The sequence below is a fragment of the Centroberyx gerrardi genome, chromosome 6 (assembly GCF_048128805.1).
Source record: "Centroberyx gerrardi isolate f3 chromosome 6, fCenGer3.hap1.cur.20231027, whole genome shotgun sequence".
NCBI classification, from domain to species: Eukaryota; Metazoa; Chordata; class Actinopteri; order Beryciformes; family Berycidae; genus Centroberyx; species Centroberyx gerrardi.
The window spans coordinates 10793844-10821488 of record NC_136002.1 but is presented as its reverse complement, the minus strand read 5'-3'; the positions used below and the strand labels follow the sequence as shown (position 1 = coordinate 10821488).

The 27645-nt window shown below is 41.4% G+C and overlaps 1 protein-coding gene across 3 annotated transcripts; it reads right to left on the bottom strand.

Moving 5' to 3' along the window:
- Window positions 1-912: 912 nt before the first annotated feature.
- Window positions 913-27276, bottom strand: st3gal4 (ST3 beta-galactoside alpha-2,3-sialyltransferase 4). 3 transcript variants are annotated; one of them, XM_071917410.2, is made up of 12 exons: window positions 27173-27276; window positions 20503-20572; window positions 17569-17640; window positions 15224-15305; window positions 14728-14817; window positions 13070-13167; window positions 12286-12349; window positions 11487-11582; window positions 9204-9393; window positions 8241-8378; window positions 2982-3134; window positions 913-2729 (listed from the first exon to the last, which is right to left on the bottom strand). In XM_071917410.2, exons 3-12 carry the CDS (start codon window positions 17588-17590, stop codon window positions 2640-2642), a joined length of 1023 nt encoding a protein of 340 aa, XP_071773511.2. In that variant the 5' UTR covers window positions 17591-17640; window positions 20503-20572; window positions 27173-27276; the 3' UTR covers window positions 913-2639. The 3 variants fall into 3 exon arrangements, with proteins under 3 accessions (XP_071773511.2, XP_071773512.2, XP_078140332.1); XM_071917411.2 differs by having other exon boundaries at window positions 2982-3131; XM_078284206.1 differs by lacking the exon at window positions 11487-11582.
- Window positions 27277-27645: the final 369 nt, after the last annotated feature.

The window sequence follows — 27645 nt, the reverse complement described above, 5'->3', positions numbered from 1 at the left end:
GCATAGCCCATCGAGCGTGACGCAACGGGGCTCTTTCTTAACACTTCACCATGTTGTTGGGAAAACAAGTGCATATCAACAGCCCATCTGATGCCACATAATGACCAGTTGTCGTAGAGAGATAATAGAGTTGAGGTGTGTTTGTACGTCTGTGAATATTTACGCCAACACGTGTACGTACAGTAGGTGTGTAGTCATGTGTATGTGTATTGATATGTGTGTGTGTGTGCCTGTGTGACTGCATGCATGAGTGCATGTGATGGGGGGATGAAGAGGAAGAGGGATGGTTTTAACAGACAATTCCCCCTCCACACATAATGGATGGCTCTCAGAACTGAAATGGATGGGCTTGAAATGGGCTAAAAAGAATGCTTTGTGTGCTGTCGGATTGGCTTTCAATTGCATGAAAATCAGTTAGCACCAACAATCGACAATTCCAGTGCTGAATACGGGGGGTAGGCGTACGATTGTAGTCTTTACCCTACTGCAAACAGGATTGCTGCTCAGTATCAACAAAGTGAAGGCATACAGCACGGATCAAGGCAAAAACAGAGGACACAACTGAACTGAGCTGAGGCGCAATTGCAGGATTAGTCCATGCTAGTAAAAACATCTCTTCATAGTCATACAGCGAACCAGCAGGTAGCACATTAGTACAAAGGAACCTTTGTCACAGGTCTGACTTTGTGGTGAAGGTCTATACCACTCTTCAATTGACACAACATTGCGTGCCTACCACTCAAGTGCTTATCTTTTGAGACTTTACCTTAACAAAGGAACACATTCACACAAGGATTTCTGAATGTAAACTCTGCAGATTCAGGGAAACCCTGGTAAGTCGTACAGTACATTTAATATTATTACAGCACATACATCCCTTTGATTGAGGGTAAAACAAATGCACAATGTCATTATGATCTCAGTTGTCAAACTGGACAGTGTCACAGCTCATATTATACCACTGTATGTAGGCCTAGTTTATTAAGTGCCAAAGGCACAACTCAATTCACGTCAACACTAATAAGAGCACCGTGTTTACAGAGGGTAGAAGCCATCATTAACATCTGTCGCTAGGGGCAAATGTACGTTAGTCATTCTCGATAAATAGGATTGTGCGATGTTCTGGTCTTCCAGATGTTCATACATGCATTCTCAAACACATGTGCTAAGCTAGTTGTGCTGTTAACATTGCCCCAGGCAGTTTAAGCTGTGCTGCTGCATGACTGCACCATGTGCAGTAAAGTACAGTATCAACAATATCCATGCTATCAGTGGAAGCTCTACGCCCTCTAGTGATGAAAGGTGACAATGAATTGATGCCAAGCAGCAGCTCAGTGCAGGTTCCCTCAGGTGAACTAATCCGATTTTAATGATTTCCATAGCTACATGAGCCTGTTCAATAATTCATGTGGGCATCAATAACCTGACAACAAATCAGAGTAATACACAAGATGAAACATGGGTCTATTAATGAGAATTCAGTTGAAATTCATTTGGATTTAATTTTAATAAAAATTCATTTCATACTGTACAATAAAAAATATCCAGTGGTACCATTTTACCAGTATTGTTCTAAAAAGAAAAAAAAAAAAAATTAAATTAAAAATCAAGACAATTGAAGTCAGAACTCAAAGAAATCTCCAAAATTTGTGTGTTATTTTCACCTCAAGAAAGAGTGAGGTGATTCTAATCCAGCTAATTGAGCGAGTCAGGTTCGGGGTCAATGAATTTCCATTTCACTCAAACCAAAATGTAAATTGAAACTGCAATTCAAGAAAGATTGACAGATTCTGAATGTAGAAGAAAATTCAATTGCTGAACTGATGAAATTGAAAGTGAATCGCTAACCCTGGTGACAGTACTGCATAGGAATTAGTTAACAATGCAGGAATTTTTCCACCATGTTCACTGATATGCATGTAAACTCTGACCAAAAAGACCCACTAGCCCTCCACTCAGTCTACACTTATAGCTGCAGATCTGAAACTGCTTGATTCATATAATTGTGGTAAATATAACCCTATACTATCACATGGCCCAAACAACACTGAAGGTTGTGAGTTATCCAAGGATCCCTATGGCCAACAAACCTCAGAGGTACCCTCATTGTTTGTTGGCATCGGGTATCAAACATACGCCACTGTGCGAGACTTTGCAGCACTGAGTCGTTACATGAATAAAGTCAGTCTCCTGCTTCATTAGCTTGGAGAGTCGTGATTCAAACCTTTTAAAAGATAAGGACATTCTAAGGTTATGTAGATGACACAGGTTATTCCACTTGACCAATCAAAGGAAAGCTATTAAACAACCAGTTAAAATCATTTACACATATCTAAGTCTTTCAGATCTACAGAATATGAGGTGCCAAGGCAAGGAGGTAGGGGCTAAACGTTTCATAGTTTTCAAATGTTTGTCGTGCAGCCAAATGGTGATTTAATACAGACAGTCCAGTAAAATGTCTTGCACCCCAATGCTCAAGGCACATTAAGATTTGATTTGAATCTGATGATCCAAACCAATTCAAATAAGACTTGGTGTTGAGGTTAGGTCAGGCTTGGATTAAGTCAACCTGTATACAATCCAGATCTCTTAAATAACACATAGTTAAGTGTCAGGTGTAAGGTGTTTGTCTGTGTGTGTCATGTATGTGGGTGCAGGTACAAAATGGCTCCCGAATCCTCCAGTCTTTTTAAGGCTTCAGCTTCGTGACTGAGGTCATGGTAAGAATCCTGGAACAGAGAAGAAGAGGTGGATGAGTATTCAGAGCATTCAGGTGTGCAAATTCCCCATTAAATTCTCTACTTTGGCAGTTGGATCCCTTCGGTTCATTTAAACAATTTTCTTTCCTTGAGATTTCCATCCGTTTTCAAGAGAATTCTAGATAGCATGACCAGACACATATCAACCAAATGAGGCAACTGCATTACCAGCAGCACATGCTGCAACACAGACTATATCTGAAATACAGGATTGCAACCCACCTTCATAGACTTCATAGTGTCGTATCCATAGTAATGGATGGGATGCCTTTGGTTCCTGGAGGTGGGGTATCCAAAACCAGCAATGTGGACCACATCACAGTAGTTGAGAGCCATGAACACAGCCAGGATACCCGTGGTGGGATGCACCGGCTTCTGAAACAAACAAAACCTAATGACAGCCTCCTAGAGACATCCCGTTTGTGCTCCCTGCCAAAACATTATGATTAATAGCGTGACCAGAAGATCAGCAGTTTGAATCCCTGGACAGGCTGGGAAAATCTGAGGGGGAAGGGAATGAATAACGCTCTCCCCTCCATCAACAACTATCGTCTCTAGGTGTCTTTAAGCAACGCATTGCCCCAGTTGCTCCAGTGGAGATGCTCTGCAGCCAACAGTAGAAGACTGAGGTTTTACTGGGCAGCTCTCAGGTGTAAGTATGTGTAACTGATTAATGGAGTAATAGTGTAATGTAAATGAATGTGTAACAAAAATGTGCATGCATTCTCAGCAAAATCCTTTGCTAGAAAAATGCAGGTTATGAAAAACTGTCTCCCCATTTTTGCTTCCCAATAATTGAACATTTATAGAAAACAAACTACAGATTGGACACCTGCTTTGTACTGAGGGCTGCAGTTGAGTGTTTCTCAAACTCTTCAAGCAGGCAGGAATCCTGTGACTAACATGCAGCCCCTCATTTAGCCACTAGATGGTAGCAGAGGACTGCAGAAGCTGCTAGGTCCTTCTGTCCTCCACTTTCATTTGCAGTTCATCGGGCACAACATGAACCTTCTCCTGAACAAAAGTCTGGTAAATGATCTTTGATCCAAAACATGACTTCATGTGAACCTCTTGGCAATCATCTCAAAGTCACCAGGTGTCAGTGGTATAGTGGTATCGTGCTATCTTATCTTATCTTATTGAGCTTTGTATAATCCAAAGGGAGTGGCCGGGATGTTACACTGTTAGAGACAGAAAACAAATTTCTGTGGTCATCAATGCTAGACGATACAGCAGTCTTTAACATTGTGGCACGGCTAGATAATGAGAACCAGACAATTTTATATATCTAATGTACTCAGTAGCTAGCATATTTTGACATCACCTGTCAACTTTAATCTTTTTACCAGCCAACTGATTTTTACTGAATATAAAACTATGTGAAAATGCTGCTTGGCTACCTACCGAAACAAGGAACTGAACACTGGCTGATTGTTAATTTCCTGTGCTGCTGTACAAAGTTCTGTAAAGCACTTTGAATTGCCCCATATGAAATGTGCAATACAAATAAAGCTGCCTTGCCTTGCCTTGCCTAAATTGCACTAAAAAGAGGGGACATTATCTTACCGCACTGGCATATTTTTTCATTTGTTTTAAGGAAAACAAAATTTAATGCCAATATGAGACTTAAAGACTTTAGATTTTAGAAGAGTTTAGACATAGACAGTGTAGTCCCTAACAAGCTCATACTGCGCACAGAGATTTCCCTGTGTTGTTTGCTGCTTCACATACATGACTCTGTCAATGATTATCCATGTTCACAGAGGCAAGGAGAAGGAGAATCATTTCCACATGAACTGGAGATGGAACAGTCTCTCTCTTTCTGTCCCTTTACAAAATGCAGCACACTATCCCAACAGCCTTTTCCTATCTGTCCTCTATCTTTTTCCATGTCATCATAAAGTTTCCTCTGCTAGAACACTATTTCCAAAGGCATTTCTACTGTCCAGTATTGGTGCACGTACTGGTGTTTACAACTGCCTAGTTTCCACAATACGGCCAAACAGGGCTTACTCATTGCCCCTTTGATTTCTACCAAGACCAAAGATCCTTTGTCAACAGAATATGGTTCCATATAAAACACTGATGTTATTGACTTCATCTTCTTGATTATTAGATAAACCTTATTATCCCACACAGGGAAATTCAATGCGGTGAGAAAGATTAGAAAAACATAGAAACACAAAAGACAAAATGAGATAGGACGCAGTAAAAGAGTCACTGGCCCTGGGAAACATCCAGCTGTGAAAAAGTGGCTATTGTCATGGTGAGGGAAAAAAAAGATACTGTCTGTACTTAAAGCATGTAACGCAAACAGTTCAAGTTGGGTTCAAGTTTGGCTAACAATAAAGACATTCCTTGTGGTGGAACTAACAGAACAGAACAGCGGGCTCTCCAGCACAAAAGCCTGTGTGATTTTCTCAGTAACTTTGGAGGTTTTTTGTGATTCTGGAACAAGGCATAACATATACTCATATCCTGTTCATATCACTGTGTGTGTGCGTGTGTGTGTGTGTGTGTGTGTGTGTGTGCAGGTACGTGTCTGCAGCCGAGCAGAGATGGTACTTTTCCATTTCCAGAATTTAAAAAATGTGTATGTCTACAGGTATGTGTGTGTGTGTGTGTGTGTGTATGTGTATTCATGCTTGTGTTTGTATTCGCTTATATGTACGTCTGGCTTTATCTAGCCCTGTGGTTGTGCATAAATGCAGCTTTTCAGCTTCCTGTACAAAAACCCACTGCAATGAAGACCTTACGTGCCCTCAGGTTGATGCAAATTACATTTTTCAGGCAGAGCCTTCATCCTGCAAGACCTTCATCACAGCACACAAACTGAAAGCTTGGCTTAAATAGATGTAAATTGCTTAGATCTAAATGTGGAGAAGACCATTTTCACTATGGATTTGCCTGGGTCTGCAGCACCTTAGCAAACACTCTCACACTCTACACACTTCCTGTATGAGTGTGTGTGTGTGTGTGTGTGTGTGTGTGTGTGTGTGTGTGTGTTGCCCGTCTAGTGATACAACTGCGGCTGATCTCACCAGCCTGAAAGCCTTAGATAAGAAACTGAAACACAACCTCTGTTCTTTTCTCCCCCTCTATTCTTCTTTCCTCACTAGCACATTCCACCGAATCAGGTCGCTAATGCACTGAGCATGAGTGTCTTGATGAGCGCCCCGCGATGGGATGCAGCTGACATTCTGTGTGTATTAGCCTCATGTGGTCGCCGGCACACCAGCGAACACCGGCGCTCTGTAGCGGCCCGGCGCATAGTTTGGACGCGGGCCCATGGAGCCTTGGTGAGAGGGGCGAGAGGGGCGAGAGGGGCCGCACACTGTCACCGCCGCAAGCCAGACCTACGAGAGATCAACAAAAACCCTCGGTCTGGGGACAGGCAGTGTGTTGGTGCGTGTGAACATGAGAGTATTATTATAGAAAGAAAGAAAGAAAGAAAGAAAGAAAGAGAAAATGGTGTGTGTGTTGTGTGTGTGTGTGTGTGTTGCGGGGGTTGTCCTTGTCTATCTGACTGGCAGAGGCATTAGTTAGCCTTACATCCGTCTGCCTCATCTATTGTGTCCTTGGGCACTGCCTGCTGCTGGTGGAGTGTGTGTGTGTGTGTGTGTGTGTGTGTGTGTGTGTGGGAAGGGGGGGGTCTGCCACAGTCTACACTCCTGCTGGTATTTGGCAGATGAGGAATACCCAGGGAGAGAGAGGGAGAGAGAGAGAGAGAGAGAGAGAGAGAGAGAGAGAGAAAGAGACTGATGGGTAGACAGGAGGGGGATGGGATGAGAGGAGATCCAGAGTTTCTGCAGGGTCCAGCAGGTTAGATGAAAAGTCAAAACTAACAGTGGACCTAATGAAGGTCTGTATGACAGGGATTAAATATAATCTGTAATGTAGCATACTAGGGAAAAATAATGACAAAATTGAAAAACAAATAACCTGATGTTGGTCACTTATTGCTTAAAATGTTCACTCAGCTCGATGTTTTTAAGTCCTATGACATAATATTTAAGACTGTAATGTCTTAACTGATATTTTAAGGACCTGAATTAAGCTAATTCAGTTGAAGATATTTTGAGAGAGAGAGAGAGACCCACCCTCAGAATTGTCAGTGAAAGTGAATCAATAGATCAACAGAATGTTTCACACTGCAACATACCGCCTGCATCCCTCCCACTTCTCTCTGCCGCTGCATCCCTCCCTCTTCCCACTCCTCCTGCCCCCCCCACCCCCCCTCTGGCCTTTCCATACAGCCTATGCAGATGGCGCAGAGCTCCTGTCGGGCGAGCACGCTGATCGCCTGTAGGACCCCCGCCTTCCCACTGTTCGCTCCTCTCATGCACCAGCCAGTTGTGTTTGTATTGCAGTCCAAAAGGGTAACACCCCCTCACTCTTTGACAAAAAAGGCTCATGAGAGGGGAACAAGCAGAACCAAAACAAAACCTGGCTTTGCTCCACGCCAGAGACGATCCCCACCAAACACGGAACAAGTCCGCTTGGCAGATGGGATGCGATGGGCCAATAAAAACATCATTCAACATGAGTAATAGCCCAAGCCAGATCCCAGGCTATTTCAACATCCTAGTGCCTTAGCCAAAGAGGGAGTTGAGGTCCAATTTGTGAAACAAAAACAGGTCAATGGCAGACCAAAAATGTCCTGCGTCACGGTTTCTCATTCTGAAATCACTGCTCATGGCTGTAAGTCTCATGACTTGTATGGTTGTGTTCCCACTTTTGTTCCTTTGCTATGTTTTGATTTTGATTTCCTCTCCTTCAGTTCTTTATCTTCTTTATAACTATATTGTTATTGACTGATGATTGATGTCTGTTGATGACTGATGGTTTCATGGGGCCAAGGGCCATGAAACTTGCTCAACCTATAAAGGAACATCTAAACCTTCAAATCATGTAAAACGTGGAGATCAACAACGATAATCAGCTTTGCAGAGAAGGAAGACTCCTTCTTTCCAAACTGCTGCTGGTTCAAATGTATACAATATTTTGGCTCCCTTTCAAGAGCCAATTATTTCCAACGGATTCGCTGTGCAGCCTAGAAGACATGAAGAGCTTATCTTGTAATGAGCTGCCTGCCGGAATGTCAAGTGGAAGCTAATCTTCACCATGTTTTGCAGTAATTGGGTCCACAAAACGACTCTTGACCCTGTTATATTTCAAGAGAAATGCTTCTTACAGTAAATTGTTTATCATGGCGCTCCAGACATATCACTTGAGGAGCTGTGGCTAATCAGCAGATGCGCCAATCCAGCCTTGTTAACTTTCACGTGAGAGGCAACGGAGGGCAGAAAGGAAGAAAGGGAGGGATGGAAGGAAGGGAAGAGACAAGCAAACAGTCAAAGTACAGTAACGAAGTCAGAAGAAAGGATTTATTCTGACAAGGTTCCACTGGGCCAATGGGAATCGGAGATGCCAACGGGGAATAGCCATGTGCCGTCTGGCGAAATAGAAGCGATCTCTCACCTGTTTGTTCTTGGGATGGAGCGGGATCTGGAGCAGTCGGTCTGCTGTCTGGTGCAGGTAGTGGGGGTCCAGCACTCTGATTTTACTGGAGTCACCCAGCCAGATCTGGGGAGGGGGCTTCCAAAAGCCTTTCCTCACCTGGGACACACACACGCACACACACATGCACACACGCGCACAAAGAGGGAGACAGACAGGCAGAGAAAGCGAAAGGAGCAAAAGGACAGAGGGACAGAGAAAAAGTGTGTAAGAGATTGCTGTTTTTGGTCAGCACACAGAATTAATTTATTCAAATTGTGATGCAATTGAACCTCTGACTCCCTCGTTTCTAGAGGCAACTAAATCGATGTGCAAATTAGGGGGTAATGACCCCGCAACTATTAGCAGTAAGAGGCCGGAGGCGCCCGGAGCTACAGAGTGGGGGATGTTGACGATGGAAACCACATTTAAGGCTGAAGGGCACTGGCATCGATGAAGTTGAACCTTTTAAGTATTTGTCCCTGCTATGGATGGCTGGTAAGGGCTGGAAAACAGGGCTGTGTGTTTGCGTGAGAGAGAAAGTCCGGAACAAAAACTCCCCTCTGTACTTGGAGAGGAGGAGAAACCTGCTGGGCTTGCTGCTAAATTTGTATGTGCTTGTCACATGATGAGAGAAACATACTGTAGCATGCTGTACTGTGGTTTACTTTGCTGTGTTGATTGTAATGAAAAGACTGTATGTATGCAAGTATGTATATATGTTCTCAGTATACTAAAATATTACAATGATTATTGTATCATATTTAGTTATAGTAATACTGACTTATGATTAAACGGAATGCTTTGGCAACACATAACTTACTCCAATAAACTCAATTTGAATTGAAATTGAATTGAAAGGGAGAGGAAGAAAGCGAGACTGAGTAGGCATGTGTGTGTGTGTGTGTGTGCGCATGTGTGTGCATTCTCACACATATCCAGTACCCTCTTCTCATCATAGAGGATCTCTTTGAGCCACCGCAGGTCTTGCTGTTTGAAAGGCACCAGGACCATGAGCGTGCCAGGCTCGTTGTGCAGGCCGGGGTTGTAGGAGGCCGACTCGGGGTAGAAGAGCCTCATGGTGGTCTTGTTCCCCACGTCCTCCTCATAGCCCCTCACTGGGGCGTCGTTCAGCCTGAAGCAGGGACGGAACAGCACACCATTCAGGGACAGGAGTTTTTAGGCGTTTCTTTTAAGGGGTTTTGATTTTTGGGACAAGCAACCGGCATTTGTTTCTAATGGGAGATTACTGTGTTCCTGCTTTTTCAGAATTAGAATCACTTTAATCACTTTTTTTTTCTGTTCCTAATCACATCCAGACCATGGAAATGTTCCTGACCAAGCACCATTTATGAGTCTAGAATTCTGTGCGACTTCCTTGCATGATAGTATTTTTAACACGCCAAGATGACGAACAACACAGTCTTATTTAATGCAACATCCTCTGGGAGTAGTAGAGGATTAGCACCCACACACCCACCCAACACACACACACACACCTGGGTGCCGCCCAGTATAAGCACAGTTTTGGATGCAGGCCGGCGAGCCTTGATGAGAAGGACAAGAGGGGCCGCATACTCTCAGCAGTGCGAGCCAGACTGAAGAGCTCCACAGAGAGGCTCCACTGGAGCAGCCGGGGTTAAGTGCCTTGCTCAAGGGCTCTTGGATGGTAATTACTCACTGAGGGGAGAGCAATTCTCATTCACTCTCCCCGCACAGATTTTCTCCTCCAGATAAATGTGCCAGGAAAGGAAAATTATTCAGATTCACAGCAAAATGTATCTATTGTTTCCTTTAGTTTCAAGTGTTTGTTCTATTGCTACGCAACACAAGGTGTTGGGTTATTTAAGCGAATGCCAAGCTGACATTCAGAGTTCAGCGGGTGCTGTTGTGTGTAAAACACGTGAACAAGTTGCCTGTGAGTGGGGCTACTGACTCTCACTTCATTTTGTGTTCCATTCTGGAAATACTGCACTTCCCATTCCCTTCATCACTACACTTAATAAATCCTGGACAATTACTCACAGTTCCAGTACCTGTAGTCTTAACATTGTTATTTATACTCTTCCAAAAGCAGTAGATCTGTGAAGTGGCTTGAACAAGGGCACACTGGATTTATTTATGAAATGTACCCATCCCTTGACCAATGAATTAACAGACCAGCACAGAGTAAAATATTAATCTGTAAATTGATTCGTCTACAGTTTGGGAATTTGAGTTAAGACAAGCCTCAGCAGTCTGGTGGTGTTTCTATGACAGAAAATCCCTAACAACACAGGCCCGATGATGTAAAACCATCAGGCGTTTGTTGCACTGAATGCTGAATGTCAATAACCTTGCTTTGCTCGGCCAGCAAAAGATTAGCTTCTGAGAAGAGTGGGAGAGATGTTAGGGGAGGGGCTGATGGGAAAGAAATGCATTGTGACCAGGCCAAATGCTGGCTGTTTGAAAGAGGCTTATAAAAACTGCAAATGCATGTGTTCATTCCAAGGCTATAAAATCAGATTTGCAGAGTGCCTTTGTCCCTGGGTAAACTAAATCCCCCTTTCCCCTTTTAAAGAGCCTGACTTGACCCAACAGTTTGCTAATTGCAGGGAGGAAGGCTCTGTATCAGGGTCAGATGGTCACATAGACTGATACAGTCTGTCTGTCATTACTCTACAGGCCAGTGGATCTGTATAATGCCTTGACTGGGAAAATCAGCATCTGCTTCATCCAAATTTCATCCTCAAGCAGGGAAATATACTAATAACAATTTTATACAGACACAATATACCGTAGATACACAGAGAACCTCCTGGTACTCACAGAGTAAAGCTGACTCACTAGTTGTTGCCAACTGGCTGTTGTCTGCCTATTCCTGTTAGCATTATAAAGTTATGTTTATCTTACTATTTTACAATATGTGGATAGTGACAGACAGTGAGATATATTTAAATCGACATGGGTAACGTCATGGATTTAGCAACAGGCTAACAAAAATACAAAATAGATGGATAATAAGATGTCAAGATTTGGTTCTTTTCCACCTAAAAATGCATGTTTTGGATGGGAAGCTACCAGCAGATAGATAGTTTACACAAGTTGTTTTTGCATGTTTTTCCACACTTAGCCTGTTTCTCCATGTATGTAAAATAGTAATGATAACAATAATAGTAGTAATAATAATAATGAATAAAAGTAATTATCATCATCATAGTTTCAAGTGTCAGTATTCTCCATGCTTACCGAATGACCACGTCGTATTTGTTGATGACACTCCCCAAGGAGCTATTTTTGATGGCAAAGCCATTCCCTATGACTACACAGGTTCTGCATTCAAGGCTGTGGACCCACCCATGCAGGCACACCACACACACACACACACACACACACACACACACACACATTTAAAATGAAAAAAAAAGAAAAAGAAAAAAAAAAAAAACACAAAATCTTCGTTTTCATACCATGAGTTTTCTTGGCCCAAAGTATCGCAACTGCACTACCCCACCTCTGTAGAGATCCTGAGGTCGGTGTTTTAAGGTGTTGCACAGTAACTAAAAAAAATTATGTAAAATCTCTATATCTTTTGCTATTATCCAGCTAGGTATGAGACACTGGCAACTACTACTGGCTTCACCTACTGTAAGTATCCATAATCACAGTAAAGAAGCCAGGCAGGGTTAGCCATGCTTTATAGGATTTGTCAGCACAGTTGGAACACATGTTTGACCGAGCAGCTTATTTGAAAAACTCTCCCTCCTGTAAGCTATACTGTGGTGCTGAGCATGGGGTTACACACAGGTCTATGTACAGTACCATCTACTCTACTGGAACAATGGGAGAAAGCTATCATTTTCTGAGGTTATCTTACAATAATAATGTTGACTCTTGTAAAAAAAAAAAAAAAAATAAAAAATGATAAGAAAAAAATGTCTGTTACGCATTCAGCATAGTTTCAACAAAAAAAAAAGCTGGTTTCAACAAAAAGTTAGTTTCGGCAACATGTGCCAAGTTGGCTGAGGTATATGTTGCTCACACTTACTTTTCAATGTGGGCTGGCACTTTATAATTGGCAATAACGGCTAGAACTTTCAGTAGCAGTAGCTCTGGGAAAGAAAGTGAGAGAAAGAAAAGGAGCAGTTTAAAAGGTGTGATTGTGTGGAAACTTTGACTTCCATTTGAAGTTGCAATTCACATAAAATATCATGAACTATTTGATGTTCCAATGGTATTAAGGGCTAATTAAGAGAGGATTGAGTTCAACATGTGTCATAAATCTTACATGATAAACACATAATGTATTTATCATATCATATATCATATATCATATATATGTACTTCCTCAGTGACGGCTTGTAGTCTTCTTTAAACTAACCCTCAACTAACCCTTTATAAATCTAAGCCAGCAAAGATTTTACTTTCTGGTCTAGTCACAAAGTCAAAAAATCACTTATCATAAAATAGTTTTTGTTCATCTGTAATTAAAGCTAGGGTTAGGGTTAAAGTTGGCATTAGGTTGCAATCAACTTTCTCTGTAAGTTGTGGTTTTACAGCTCAACCAGAAAGTCTCCTATCTGTGTCTAAATGGCACCTTTTCAAAAGTGACCTAAATAGTCTAAAGATATGGGCATTTATCATGATGCAGAACACACACACACACACACACACACACACACACACACGCACACATACACACACAGAGATGCTACTCATGGAACATTCATACCACAAGCACAACCAGAGCTTCCTGGCTCTGAGCTGGGGAGGACGATATGTGCAGAGTAAACCAAACAGACAGACAAGAGGATAATGGAGAGTCAACATACCGCTGCCCTTAATGCCATAAGGTAATGCCAGCTTCGACAGATGCTCCCGCCAGAAGAAATCCTCCAGTTTCAGAAAGAGCTGTGTCTGTCTGCTAATGCTGCATGAAAAACGTCAGAGCAGGAATTAATACACAATACTGCACACTGTATACTGTACTGCGCTGTATAGATGCATTATATTACAGTAGATTTTTGTGGCTGAGAGAAGGAGGGGTGGATATGAATGAGGTGTAAGACAGGGAGGATGAAGAAAAATACTTTAAATACTTCTGGCTTTGCACCACTACATCAAACCAAACAATGGACAATACGATCTGTGCTGCCAAACTGCACAATACCCAAAGTCCATAGCAGCACATGGAAAACTGCTGGATGTACTCGACTAATGCCTTGACATTCCCAAACGTTCTGGTGTCTATTAGGCAGGTAAACCAGACTCATTATGAGCAAACCTGCGTCCAATCATTTCACTCCCTCTCATACAGTAGTCTAACATGTTTGCATGATGTCATTCGACAACAATTCCTGGCATTAAAATCTACGGTTGGCAATTTTACTACCAGGGAGAGGGAAATGAAAACAATAACATTCGCAGACGGACCCTGCGGAGTGAGACAAATGTGGCGGGTTATAACGAAACGTATGTGAACACGGCAGCACCGGGCTTACAGTTGCTTTTCTGTGCTCGCCGGTTGGATTTTAACAACCAGTTCAAGCGCTGCCTCAGACTCCAGCTGTTTATGACCTACTGTCTTTGACAGTGAGTCTTTCAGACATTTATCACCTTCGTGTGCCAGTGAGCTCTCTGCAAGAGACCAGGATCCGTCTCTGGGGGGCATTCCAATTAGGGGAATGTCACTGAGATTGCCTCGAAGGCCTCCCGGCGGCTGCGGTAATGAAGCGAGTGACCGATCTGAAGATTTGACCCGCACACTCGCCGACGTGAATGCAAATCGTGTTCATTTTGGGGGGTAAACAAAACTGAATTTGGAGGAATTATTATGAATCTTGCCTGTTTTACAAGTCTTGTCAAAGGGCGGCTGTGCAAGGTCTGCTGGGTTAAAGAAATAAACAGTGACCTTGGAGGTGGATGGGCCAAACCGCAGATGGAGACCGTATCAGTATTTTGCAACAGGGCACACAAATAGACCAACAGTAAATAGACAGCTGAATAAACCGATAATAGTGCAAGTGAAAATAAATGAGAGAGAGGTTCAAAGCTGTGGAACAACGGTTACTCAACAAGACAGAACCAGAGGGATACAAAAAGCCGTTGTCCTCCGTAAAAAAATGTAATTTTCTTTATCAAGTGCTCCTTTTTAGCCAAGGCTCATTTTCATGTTAACCCTCTCACTCTCTCTCTCTCTCTCTCTCTCTCTCTCTCTCCCTCAACAATTTCATTAAGAGTTTGAACTTGAATGACTGGTCCACAAAAGTACTTTAATTGAGACCTAGAAGAAATATTTTCTTTCATTATAAAACTGGTTCTTTCACACAAAAATATGCTGAGTTTCCTTTATGACTGGGTATGAGTAGCCTTGAAATTTCTAAGGAGGCTGGCACCTTGGGCTCCAATAAAAACGTTGGCACACCGTCCTCCCTCAATAAGCCATCCACTCCCTCCAGTCTGTAAAACACACAGACATGCCATTACTCACTTAAAGTTGAGGCTCTCCCACTTCTTCTGTGTTAGCCAGCCACCACACAGCGACTTGCTACTGGTCGGAGACTTGCTGGTGCCTCCATAGCTGAAAGACAGGCACACTGATCACCACAGTTCACAGACACTGGCATGGACACTGCCGCTGACTTCCTAAAAACACAGTGTGCCAGTAACTGGGAGAAGAACACACCCAGAACACTCAAAAAGTGCAAAAATCGGCATGTATGAGGGCCTAAATTAACCACCATTTAGCTGCTTGGACTGCTGGCTGATCAGAATGGCAGCTTAATGGTGTGGGTTGTCGACTTGTAGTGACTCAGCACTGCAGACCTCATAAGGTTTCTCTTTTCCAGAAATGTGTAGATGTAATCGTGTGACCTCAATATGAGAGAGAGAGTAAGAGAGAGAAAGAGCAAAGACAGAAAGACAGAAAGAAAGAAAGAAAGAAAGAAAGAAAGAAAGAAAGAAAGAAAGGCTAGCTGTGTATTCACCTCTGTAGGAAGGCGTAAGAGCAGTAGTACGTGACAAACGAGATGAAGAAGAGGACGACTGGGAGAAGCCTAAGGCACCATGCTGGAGACAAAGAAGACACACATATAAACAATTTAAATAATAATAATAGTAAACCATATTTCACATACAACACACTATAACTGGGTATGATAATACAATACCTATCTAAACTGTACAAATGTGTGCCATTTGATTTTAAGGCACCAAAAAGGTATTGAAAGAGGGAGTCAATGAAGCATTGTCTGACCCCGTGTAGAAAAGAGATGTTAAACAGAAAATAATCTACTCATTACATAATGAGGTGTGCTTTCAATCAACAAAGCAAACAAGTTTGGTTTGAGAATTAGCATCTAATTTGAAGTAGAAGAGGAATCAGAACTGGCACAGGTATTGAAAAATAAACTGAAAAATGCCTAGCCCTACACCAGACTCCTATTGCAACATTCACATATTGCAAAATGCTGCAAACTGTATCTAGAAACACACAAGGGGCCACAGGAAAAGACCCGCCCACTACAGTTTCCAAATTAAACTTCAGTTGTCACTTCATTTCCTATAATGACCACGTCAATATGACAGAAAACGGCTCTTCTTTAAATACCACTCAGATCAAATAAAAAAAATTACATATGACATTTCTACATTTGTGAAATGAATGTAAGTAGCAAGCCTCTAATCTGTGATGTCATCAAGGGACAATGTCAGCGCTGGGACTGACTTTATGATCTCCTCGTTTGACTGTTTCAGCTTTTACACTGAAATGACCTCTAATTGTCCAAAGCCAGAAAATGTACCCATATTTTCAGGAAATTATGCGAAGAACTGTCACACTCATCTTTTCTACATTTTCCAGGCCAAACTCTTCTCTATCATTTCCAGTAACGGGACTCAGTGGTGAGTGTTCTGTCCTGGGATAGGGGAATAATGCTCAATATCAGCAGTATTCTCCTGGGCATTTTGAAATTGAAAACTCCGATCTGTATGTGAGCTACATACACCTCAGTGACCACATAACTGTTCTCCGTATGGTGAAATATTTAATTCTTCAACCTGGGCATCAACAGCAGGACAGGGGAGGGGAGCATCAGGGCTCTAAGCAACATACGTACCACATGTTTTCTCCATGAATACAAATGGCTACTTATAGTGTAAAGCTAAACAGTTTGTAGCCAAACTACCCAGGAATTTAACTGAGATTGCTTTCTGGGACACAAAGCACAGTTCAAAAACCCTGTGGTACTGCAAAACCTTCAGTGAAGGTGCTGCTATACTGTAGGTCTTCTGTTAAAAGAATGTGTCAACGTTAAGGCAAGAGCTGTCTGAAGACACAACCCCCGTTTTTATCAAAGTTAACAAAGTTTACAACGGACAGCAAATGAAAAAGGGAAACAGATTGAGGAAGTTGTGCGTTTTCCTAGGATCATAACATTTTAGGCAACATCTGGATTAAACATGACATGGTTTGAATGTCTCTTATGGTATGTGGCTAGAAATCAATGTGCAGAACACAGCATTGGATAAGAGCACTTAAACGCAAATTGTTGTACACTTGCCTATATAGTAGGGATGGATATGTTATTATAGCAATATTGGCCATAGATGCCCAGTATCATTCCAATTTTATTCAGAACATTTAACGGTATGCTAACCCTAACCCTTAAATTAGTCATGGTTGTAGATGATAACAAAGTCAAACTGCAATCTATATAATGAAAAAAATGTCTTCATATTCTATACATTTTGGAAGTGAGGAAATACAAAAGTAACTGACTTGTCGCCGTCCAGTGAAAACCACGTATCTCCAGAATGTCAACTTTTCAGGAACTGAGAAAAACAGCCAACTCACCTTCAACTTCACCACCGTGTATTTTAGAGGTTAGCTAATGGGATTTGAAAAGGTTTCATGAAACCAAGGGTGGTAGAATTTTCCCATCCCATAGAGGACCATGTAATCCTTCAATTGAAGTTAAAACATGTAAATCGGCAAAATTGCAGTTACAGGGTTTTCACATGACAAGGGCGTGATGCTATGTTACTGAACACAGATAACCCAATAAATCATGACACTCATCATAATTTCATGCAGATGACTAGTAATCTATAACAAATTACATTTTGACAGTAATCTTCCCAACCCTGCGTGTGGAATAACCCAATCAGATTAGAGCTTTACTGGATTTCAAAGGCAGAGAGAGAGAAACGTCCCATGCGAGTAATTTCCTGTGTAAGGGGCCGACCACAAATCGAAACAAAGAGTTAACAACATCCGAGAGAAATCTCTCATGCACAGATGTGCTTGACCACCCACAGCAGAAGAGCTTACTTTTAGTTGCCTTCTGGGACATCTTCACGTGCTCCTTGGCCCTCTCATGTCTATACAGTGCATGACGTTATCCTGGAAGAAGAATAACTTATTAGTGCCTCAGACAGCGAGCTTCCATGAGCCGACGTAATTAAAGCCAACACCCATGCTCCTCTACACCGCTTCATGAATTGCATCCTCCTCTTTCCGAGATGATGAACGAGATGTGGGCGCTAACATGAAACAGCCACAGCGGTGCATTGTGTCACAGTGGGTATTACACACACACACACACACACACACACACACACAATTGCTGTGCTATATGCAGTGAGAAATAAGCCGTGTCGGCTAGGCTTAGTCTCTGATGGGGTGAGGGGAAAGGGAGAGAGAGTGAGAAGCACTGCACAGTCAGACAGAGAAAGAAAGTGTTGGAGGGAATGGGACTTACAAAGAAACAAGACAAGGCAAGATGGCAAAAATATAAGAAGAGGGTGGACAAAATAGTAACAGACAGAGATACAGAGATGGGGGTGTGAAGGAGAGAGGGAGAGACAGAGAGAGAGAGAGAGAGAGAGAGAGAGAGAGAGAGAGAGAGAGAGAGAGAGAGAGAGAGAGAGAGAGAGAGAGAGAGAGAGAGAGAAAGTGAGAGAGACGGGCAGCAGATCAAGGCCGATCAGTTTAAGAGGATCATGCTGGACTCATAGACACTTGGCCCCAGAACCGAAGGACATGTGCAATCCCACACCATCACATCAGCCTCACCGCAGTGTGCTTCAGTCAATTGTGCTTTGGCCAAATTTAGATTATGGTTTAGATCAGATTAAAAGGCATTTAACACCATTCACATCATGCACAATGCCCATCTTATCCACAATTTTCCTGATTCTAATAGACATAATCTGCAGAGGCCAGATCCCTCCATCAGTTCAATTCAGAGAAAGCCACATGGTCAAATTCAGTTTGTGACACTGCTTAAAAAGAACACATCACTTAAAATGTATGTGGAATGTGCAGTTGAATATCGAGGGCTTGGAGCCAAAGGGGCGTAAGTGCGTTATAGTAGATTTTACAGGAGAGCCAAAACAAATTTTGATCAAACTTGGATCAGCTGCCGTTACCACATACTAAGCACAATATTTTAACTTTTTGTGTTATCAGATTGAGCATTACTATAAAAACAATACTGCTACAGTTTAAGTTGAATTATATTTGTTAACTTTTTTAAAAATGGCAAAAGAGTGAAATACGCCTTTTTGGCACAAACATTGTCCCAATACAGCCATGCAGAATATGGGCATATGTAAGTAAACAATTGTAAAACGCATTCATTTTAATACAAATCTAGTAATTACACTTCAATCAACACTGAAATATAAAACTACATCAGAATGAATATCTTTATCTGAAGTAATGCTCAGCAACTTTCACCAAGGCCTTTAAAATTGTAGCTACATGGAACATATCAAATTGATTGATATATTTTTTCTGTTAAAAACTTTTAATAAACCTTTTTAATAAACCTCTATAGACATAAACAACTTTTGATTCTAAACTACTACTTTTTTTTTCTTTTGCTAGTATAATACATTTTTGTATGTGTCCCAGGACACATCACTTATTGATGTGTCCTGGGACACATTCAAAGACCTGTAAAACTCCTCATAACACTGAGGGATAACTTCAGCTACCAGCAGTCTTACTATCAGAGCTCATCTTGACCAGTTCACACTCCTAACATTATAAAATAACATTTTGAATCTATAGGCCTAAGTATTTCATGGGAATATTAACATATTTACATTCATCTAATATTGACCTAGAATATTAATTAGGATATATGAATAGGATACTAAAAATGATGTGATCATGCTGCCATGCTAGCATTACTTACGTCAGCATGCATTTTGAGCTTAGAATCTTCTACCCACAATGCTTGTTCAGTGTCAAAAGTGGGGTTTTGCTTGGTGCCAAAAGGGCGTAAGTGCAGTTACGCCCTTTTGGCAGCAAACAAAACCCTACTTTTACTGTTACGGCTTTCAGTTTTTGTTAATTAAAACATATGGGTCATGATTTCAGTTGTGTCCTTTTGGCACTGAAAAGATCTCACTGAGACCTTTCAATTGATATATAATACTCATATTCGCCCAAAATCGCACTTACGCCCCTTTGGCTCCAAGCCCTCGATACATCTATTTTAAGATGTGTGTGTGAGCATGTGCTTGCTGCATGGCAACAACAGTAAAATAAAACCGTTGTCATCTACAAGTAAATCATGTATGGCCAGACTTGGAGACTGCGGCAGAGAGGAGACCACATGATCGATTAACACCGCCACAGGAACTTTGTGCGGATTTCACAGACTCGAGCCCCTACCAGTCAAACACGAGTGTAATTTGATGGTAGAAAACATGATGTGTCACTGCTGCTTCTTGAGTCGGGGCGTCGCTCCTTGGCCTTAAAACGGAGCGGTTGTGTTTTCACACTGAGCAGGATGCAAGGCTGGGCTGTGTTTGTTTGCTCTGTTATTGTACAGAAAATGGCTAAAACACCAAAGCATGTGGATGGGGGCAAACAAAACATTGTGTGCAGCTTTTGTCCTTGATGAAAAAAACAACAACACTTTTGTTGGGAACAGGATTCAACTGCTCTATACCTGTACTCATTATCTGACTACTTGCAATGTTGATGATACAAATTAATTTAAACAACTACTACTGATTCTTCTGATGCACTTAGTCTAAGTCTTTCGGGATAAATTATGCTAAATGCCTAAATGACAACAGAAAAATCATTAAAAAAAATAAAAACTGCTGTAATTGACTATAGTGATTTCTAAATCTTAAAGACCTGCATTTGTTTCACAGGAAACAATGTATGCAAAGTGAGCAAATCACAGAACTAATCCAGCTCAGGTATTTGGGAATGCATTAACAATACTGTATAACATCTTACCTTTTCCCTCTCTCATTTCCAATGTTTTTGTCCTCAATAGCACTGATGTGTGGTGATTCTGGGCTTCTCCCTGCAACAGAGGCAAAATTCAGATCTATAGAAACTGATCTTGAGATCAACTTGACTACACACCCGTTATGACAGGTTACACCTAAAACTGCAATTGAAAACTGCACACTTGCAGGATACAGGAATGGAATTACAGTATGTAAGCAGCTGCATATAATATGAAAATTCCATGACTAACAAAAGACATATTTTCATTTTTCTACTGTACTCAGCTTAACTGTGACTTTCTCACCAGTGGGTGAATGGATGACTAATAGACATACGTATGCTCAACATGCAGGAACGTCAGCCTCAGATATGGGCCAATCTAACTGAGAATCAATGACAAATTTATTATATAGCATAGCCCCTCCTACCTTCCTACTCAAGACGCCGATATAAAATACTACCCATCAACTCCAGCCCCCTCAACTTGATTGAGGGCAGCTAACCAGCTCCACATAGCTCCCAGGAGCATGAAGCACAGGAGGCACAGGACCTCCTCAGAGACAGCACAGGCAACACAGAGCAGAGCGGCACAACGGCTGACTGTGTGTGATATGTGGGGAAGAGGGGCAGGGAGAGGGCTTGGAGTCGGCTGGGAGAGCAGAGGGGGTCAAGTACTGGGTTGTGCGATAAAGCGAGGCGGGCTGGCAGACTGACTGATACTCGCAAAGAGTCTTCGAGATGTAAGGGACCAACAAAACAACAGCAGAGCTTCAGATCCAGGCCTGTCTGAGCTAATGCCATGTGGTGGTTCTTAATGCATTGCTGCCACTCTAATCTTTGCTCTGGTGATGATGAGAGAAATTCAGACAGACCACTAAAAGAGCTTAGCCACATACTGTAGCGTTTTAAGATGAGTCATGCAGCTACCATGGATTGGAATAGCATCCCAGTGGAATAGTTATTTAACATGAATAGAAACTCTTTAAGCTACAATATTCCTCGGGTTAGATGCAGTGAGAACTTTTCAGCTCTCAGTCTCTAAACAATATTGTGTGTGATATAAACAAAAGGCACTTGAGCTGCCTAATGTTCCACCATAATCACCAAGGTATATTAAACACAACCAGTTATGTTAATTAGGTAATTTATGCATTAATTACCATACATTTCTATTTCAACACACTTGTCTTCACATAACACATGGGTGCTATTAGTATCAACTCTGCATCTTAAAGCATTGAGGAGTTATAGTAATTTAGAGAAAATCAGTTTTGCCTCATTAATATGTAAATGTATGCAGCAAAGTGCTCCAAAATCTAATCAGATCATCTACTCTATAGGGGGAACCTGTGGTGTAAGGTTATGCATACCATGTACCATGGTGGCGGCACATAAGAATAAATAGAATCAGAATCAGAATAGGGTTGATTCAAAATGTTACAGAAATGATGATGAGGCAAAACGTCCTTGTATTCTAAACACCCTTCACCAACCAGCTGATTTCTGTCAACCCCAGATACATTCTCTAAACAAAGTCACATGCGCATTCTGCTCACAATAGAAAATCACCCCTAAAACACATAATCCGAGCATTTAATCCAGTCACACCGGCTAAATCTGGTCCCCATTGTAACAGTTTGACTGCTTTTATGAGAAAAAGCCTTCAAAGAAATTGTGGGCCATGATGAAACCTTTTTGCTTCCTACAAATAATAAGTACCTGCATGTGACATACTGTAAGTAATATATGTAAGATGTAGATGAAAGACAGTGAGTGCTCACTGGATTTTTTTGTAGCAGTTAGAATGAGGGCAATTTTGGTTGTGGGACATGGCTTCACTCCACTCTCCTGGTCCTATTTGTCATACTATGTGTACCTATTGTTGTTAAATGTGGTTCTAATTTGGCCAGACCATTCAGTTTTCCATTAAATGTGGTTTAACTCACATTACCAATGAATCTGCATCTCTCAACAATTCTATATACCAAACTACTATAAATTGTTTTCCCTCAGTAACTCAACACTCTCAAACAGATATGCATAAACTCCCACTCATTACCACACTCACATCCCCTATGATTTAATTTTCTGCATGAGTGCCATTTTAATTGAGTTCTATTTCTCCAATCATTTTATGCTTCTTCCTGTTGTTGTTCCCAACCATGGTGGGTTCTTTTGTCTTTTAGTTTCCATTATGCAATTCAGTTGTGTCTTTGCTTGTGTTTTTGTTGTCTTTGCTCTGCTTGAAAAGATGTTTTCAAAAGCCCCCTGGAGTTTTTTATTTCACACAAATGTATAATTTGTTTCTCTCACTTCTATGTTTTATCACTGGGCAAATAAACTACTAAGATTATATGATGATATATGGACTAATTGTACTGAGATAGCTCTATATTTGTTTGGGGCTATAAAAAAAAAAAAAAAAAAAGAAAGGCCAGGCGAGGAGGATAGGGAAGACGATTGGGGCCACGTGAAAAATGTATTGTAGTTCTGAGTTTAAATTCAGAATTCTGAGATTCTGAGATTGCAAGGATTCTGAAATTAAAGTCAGAATTCTGAGAAAGAAGTCAGAATTTTGAGTTTAAAGTCAGAATTCTGAGAAAACTTCTAGCAGTGGAGGCAATTTTCCCGCAAAAGGGGGCCGCCGCTGCTGAACGAACATAGGGAAACACTGGATGTTAATACAAAAAAATCTTTGTTTTCTCTCAAGACTTCATGAAGCTGAGCAGCATGCGAGCTACAGTACTTCACTGTTCTAGTTTCCCTGATGATGACACCCGTGGGTAGTGAAAAGACACTATTTGGGGAATGAAGACACCAGGCCTAATCATCAGAACAAGCTACATCAACATCCTTGATGATAAAATTGAGATGATTGGAGATTGTGGGTCTCTCTTTATGACTCTCTATGACATCAATTTGATATTATCTCCCAGCAGTTGTCAAGGTTTCATTTCTAATTAAAGATGCTATTTTTGCATTATGTATATAACTATAGCATTCTGTATGTGTGCTCGCGTGTACACTTGCACTTACATGCACATGCACTCTTTGGTGGCTTTAAGTATAATCGCCCTACTCACTACTTTCAAAATGAATCTGGTCTTAATTAGTGCTTTGGAAGGGAGAGTTAGCTCAGTCGTGTTTTGACAAACAACAGTGGTTAACCATTTCCAGTTGGTCATCGTAGACTGTTCCCACACTAACAAGGAACAAGACTGGAGAAATCGGGGGAAATGTTATAGCAGGAATGGATCAAAAGTCTTTATAATACTCCCAAATCCCAATGAATGAATAATAGACTAAACTTTTCAAACTCTTCTGCATTCAAGAAGAAAAAGTCCTGTTGATTTGCCAATCAATAATCAGTACCCAGTTTCCATTCCATTCTGTGACAGACCACCCCATGGGTAATCCCCCAACACTCCTGAGAGACACACACACACACACACGTGATGTGAGCCAACATTGAACAGGGCGAATCAGGATTACAGTTTTTTGGTAGTCATGGCACCTCCTCTCTGCAACTTTTGCATATTTTGTTTTATCTGCAGGTCTGACGTCTGCTGTCCTAATCCAGCTGTGAAGATCAGCGTGGCAGAAGGCCAGTCAGGCACAAGGCATCTCATCACATAAAAGCACTTTGTATTGGCAGGGTGCAGCACAAAGCCATCAGGCTGAATTATACCCTCACATAACCTTTTGCATTCACAGAATCTTTTAAAGCAGGGACTCCCATTCTTCTTCATGTCAAAGAACCCCTAAAAATATATAATACTGAGCCACAGACCCCAGTTTGGTGAAGATTATGTCTCCATCTGAGGAGATTTTTACAGAATTTTTATACTGAGATTGGAAGATGCAGGTGGAGAGAGTGAAACATCTGATCAGAATAGTTATTCTTAGTCATTCTATATGCTATTCTCTCACTGGACTAACTCCTAGTAAATTAAATAATAATAAAAACTTAACTGTTCTTTATTTGGCTTGGGAAACCCCTGGAACCCCCTCAATGACCCATGAAGGCCCCTGACCCTCACTAAACAGAGTATGATTTGCCTAAACACATGTTCAACTATCATGTTTTCCAGCACGTCAGATTGCAATTGATTGACAGGCATGACTATCATTCTCCATGGCAGAGTCGCTAGAGGGCATATCATGGGCTGTCCGTCCCAGTTCGCCACATAAGTTCCCATGTGCACAATACCACTAATCCCCATTAAAGGCAGCATCTGCAACACAAAAAATCCTCTCTTATGTGGCCTCTGCAATCAGAGGCTGAGATCAACTGACTGAAAGTAGGTTAACAGATGAGATGTGAAACAAACCAAACACTTCTGCTTTTCAGCCCGGGGCAATGTTGAACTACACAGAGGGGTTGTAGTCCACCAGGCATGTTTGCCAAGCAGCAATAGGCAGCAAGGAGGACCGCTGGATCATAAAACTATTTGCATGATGTTTCCTGGCAGCAAGATGTTCCTGATATTAATGCAGCTACAATGCTGAGGCAACTTTTGGGGCTCTATTACCCATCAGTATTGCCCAAAATGTTGCCACTAATAATCACTATACCTGATTATTAGAGGTGAAGGAGTTGTTGGGTAATGACATCAAACCAGCAGGCACCTGGTTCACTGCCAGATTGCAATTGTAACTCTACTTTTAGGTTAGATTCAATAAAGTCCAACCACTAATGATATAATAATAACTTATGAGTGAAAGAATCAGTGTATTCAAGTATACATGCTAATATCCCTACAAACATAATACAGCCTTTCTTTATTCTTTATTTATTTATTTGGATCCCCATTAGCTTCCACAAAGTGGTCGCTAGTCTTCCTGGGGTCCACACAAAAACAACAACAATAAAAGACAATTTGAAATCACACAGTATCAACAAGAAAAAGCCATATAAGCCAAATATAAAGATCAGAAAATAAATGAAATGACTCTACACATAAAACAATAAATAGCAGTAACCTATAATGGAAACAAAAGCAAAATTGTCACAAACACACAGCAATCAATTTTTGTTTTAGTGACTTTTTGAAAGAAAATCTGTTTTTGATCTGTCTGATGTTGGTGGGGAGCATATTCCAGGCAGAAGAACCTCTATAAAGAACAGTTCTCATCATACAATTTGTTTGTGGACTAGGTACTACCAGATGACCAGTACTCACTTGATGTGTCATATACCCATGACAAAGAAGTGTGGTGTATTATTCCAGAGGACAGTTTGCATGAATGACAGAAGACTAGATTTTAATTTAGCCTCCACAGTTAGTCAAGATAATCGTTTATGCATCTCACACACATGAGCATGGAAAGAACAATGAATAACTAATCTGGCTGCTCTGTTCTGTGCAATTTGAATTTTTTTTTAGATGTTTTTCAGCAGCACTTGACCAGATGACCGGGCAGTACTTCAGGTGTGACAAAACAAGTGACTGAACAACTTCAATCATAACAGAAGGTGGAACATATGCAGAACATTTCCTTGAAATAGCAATGCCCTTTCCCATCTTGGAGACAACGTAATAAATCTGGTCAGACCAAGACAGTAAATTATCTAATTTAACACCCAGTAATTTGGTTTTAGTGACCTGCTCAACTGATATCCCATCTATAGACAAGTTGAGCGCAGTGGCGTTAGCAAGAACATTCCTACTACCAAATACAATACATTTAGTTTTGGCAATGTTCACTACTAATTTGTTCATTTTTACCCATTTAGTAATGGTATGCAATTCAACATGTAGATTCTCTCTCAGCTCCACTAATGGTGACGCACAGAACAAAGTTGAGTCAGCAGCATACATAACTACCTCGGCATTTTTAACAACATATGATAAATCATTTATAAAAATTGAAAATAAAAGTGGCCCCAAGCAACTCCCTTGTGGAACACCGCAAGATATTTTGTTTGCTGTCAGAAAAACTGCCATTGAAAAACACTCGCTGTGTTCTGCCAGAGAGGTAACTCTTAATCCAGGCAAGAGCTAAAGGTGAAAAACCATAACATTTGAGCTTGGCAATAAGAATACTGTGGTCAATGACATCAAAAGCTGCAGTAAAATCCAAGAGCACAGCCCCAACTAGTTTCCTGTCATCCATATATGTTAACTATTGATCAGACGTGTACTAATGCAGTGCTAGTAGAGTGCCCTGGTCTATAAGCATGCTGTGCTAATGTAAGTAGTCCATTTCTACTAAAATAATTTAACATTTGATTAAAAATGATCTTCTCAAGTATCTTACTCAGCACAGGGAGTATACTAATAGGTCTACAATTGGAGCCAGTAAAACCAGCAGGTTTTTTCCAGCCTAGCCTTTTCTATCCCCCATCTAAGCTGTCTTTGTACAGATATATTTGCACATCAGGATGACAAGCTGATTTATTGAAAGTCTGTCTGTCTATTTACCTATCTATCTATATATGCTTTGGGGAAATTTAAATGAAGGTATATTAATCGTACTGACACAAAGTTATAAGTCAAAAGTCATACCGAGCAAATTTAAATTTGACAGCTTGTGATCCAATGAGGGCAGTATCAACAAATTAGTGCAGTTATTACGCCATCCTCCAAACATGCACAAAACTCCTAATATACACAGACACAGACACGGGCTGCTGTTTTAGTTCGAAAGGGGTTTGAACAGTCTTACTTACCAGCAGTGCTGCCCACTAGTTGAGGTATAATCCGCGGTGCGAGTTTATGGTCCAAGCACGAGGATGTTGCAACCAAGTTCACGTTGCTTTTAATGACATTCACTGTTTGGGAATATGAGAAATGGGCTGTCTGTGTGCAGCCGCGCGCCCCGAGGGGGAGGTGCCCGCGAAGAAGCAGCGATGTGAGCATCAAAGTTCATCCCTCACTCCCATCGGGCGGAAAAAAACATACAACCAGCACATTACAGGACACTATCGACTGGCCGTGAACTCCGCAGGCACATAGAGGTCTACTGGAACGGTTTCTTTTTGGCACAGCGCGTTCCCTTTGCTCAATACAGGCACGCATGCGCACGTGGTTACGCGCATGCTGGTCGCTGGTGGAGCTGATGTAAATTCTTCATTGATTTGGCCATCTGCAAAATGCCAGCACGGGCCGAAACGGAACGTGTTGGTGTTTCAGTAGCTACACA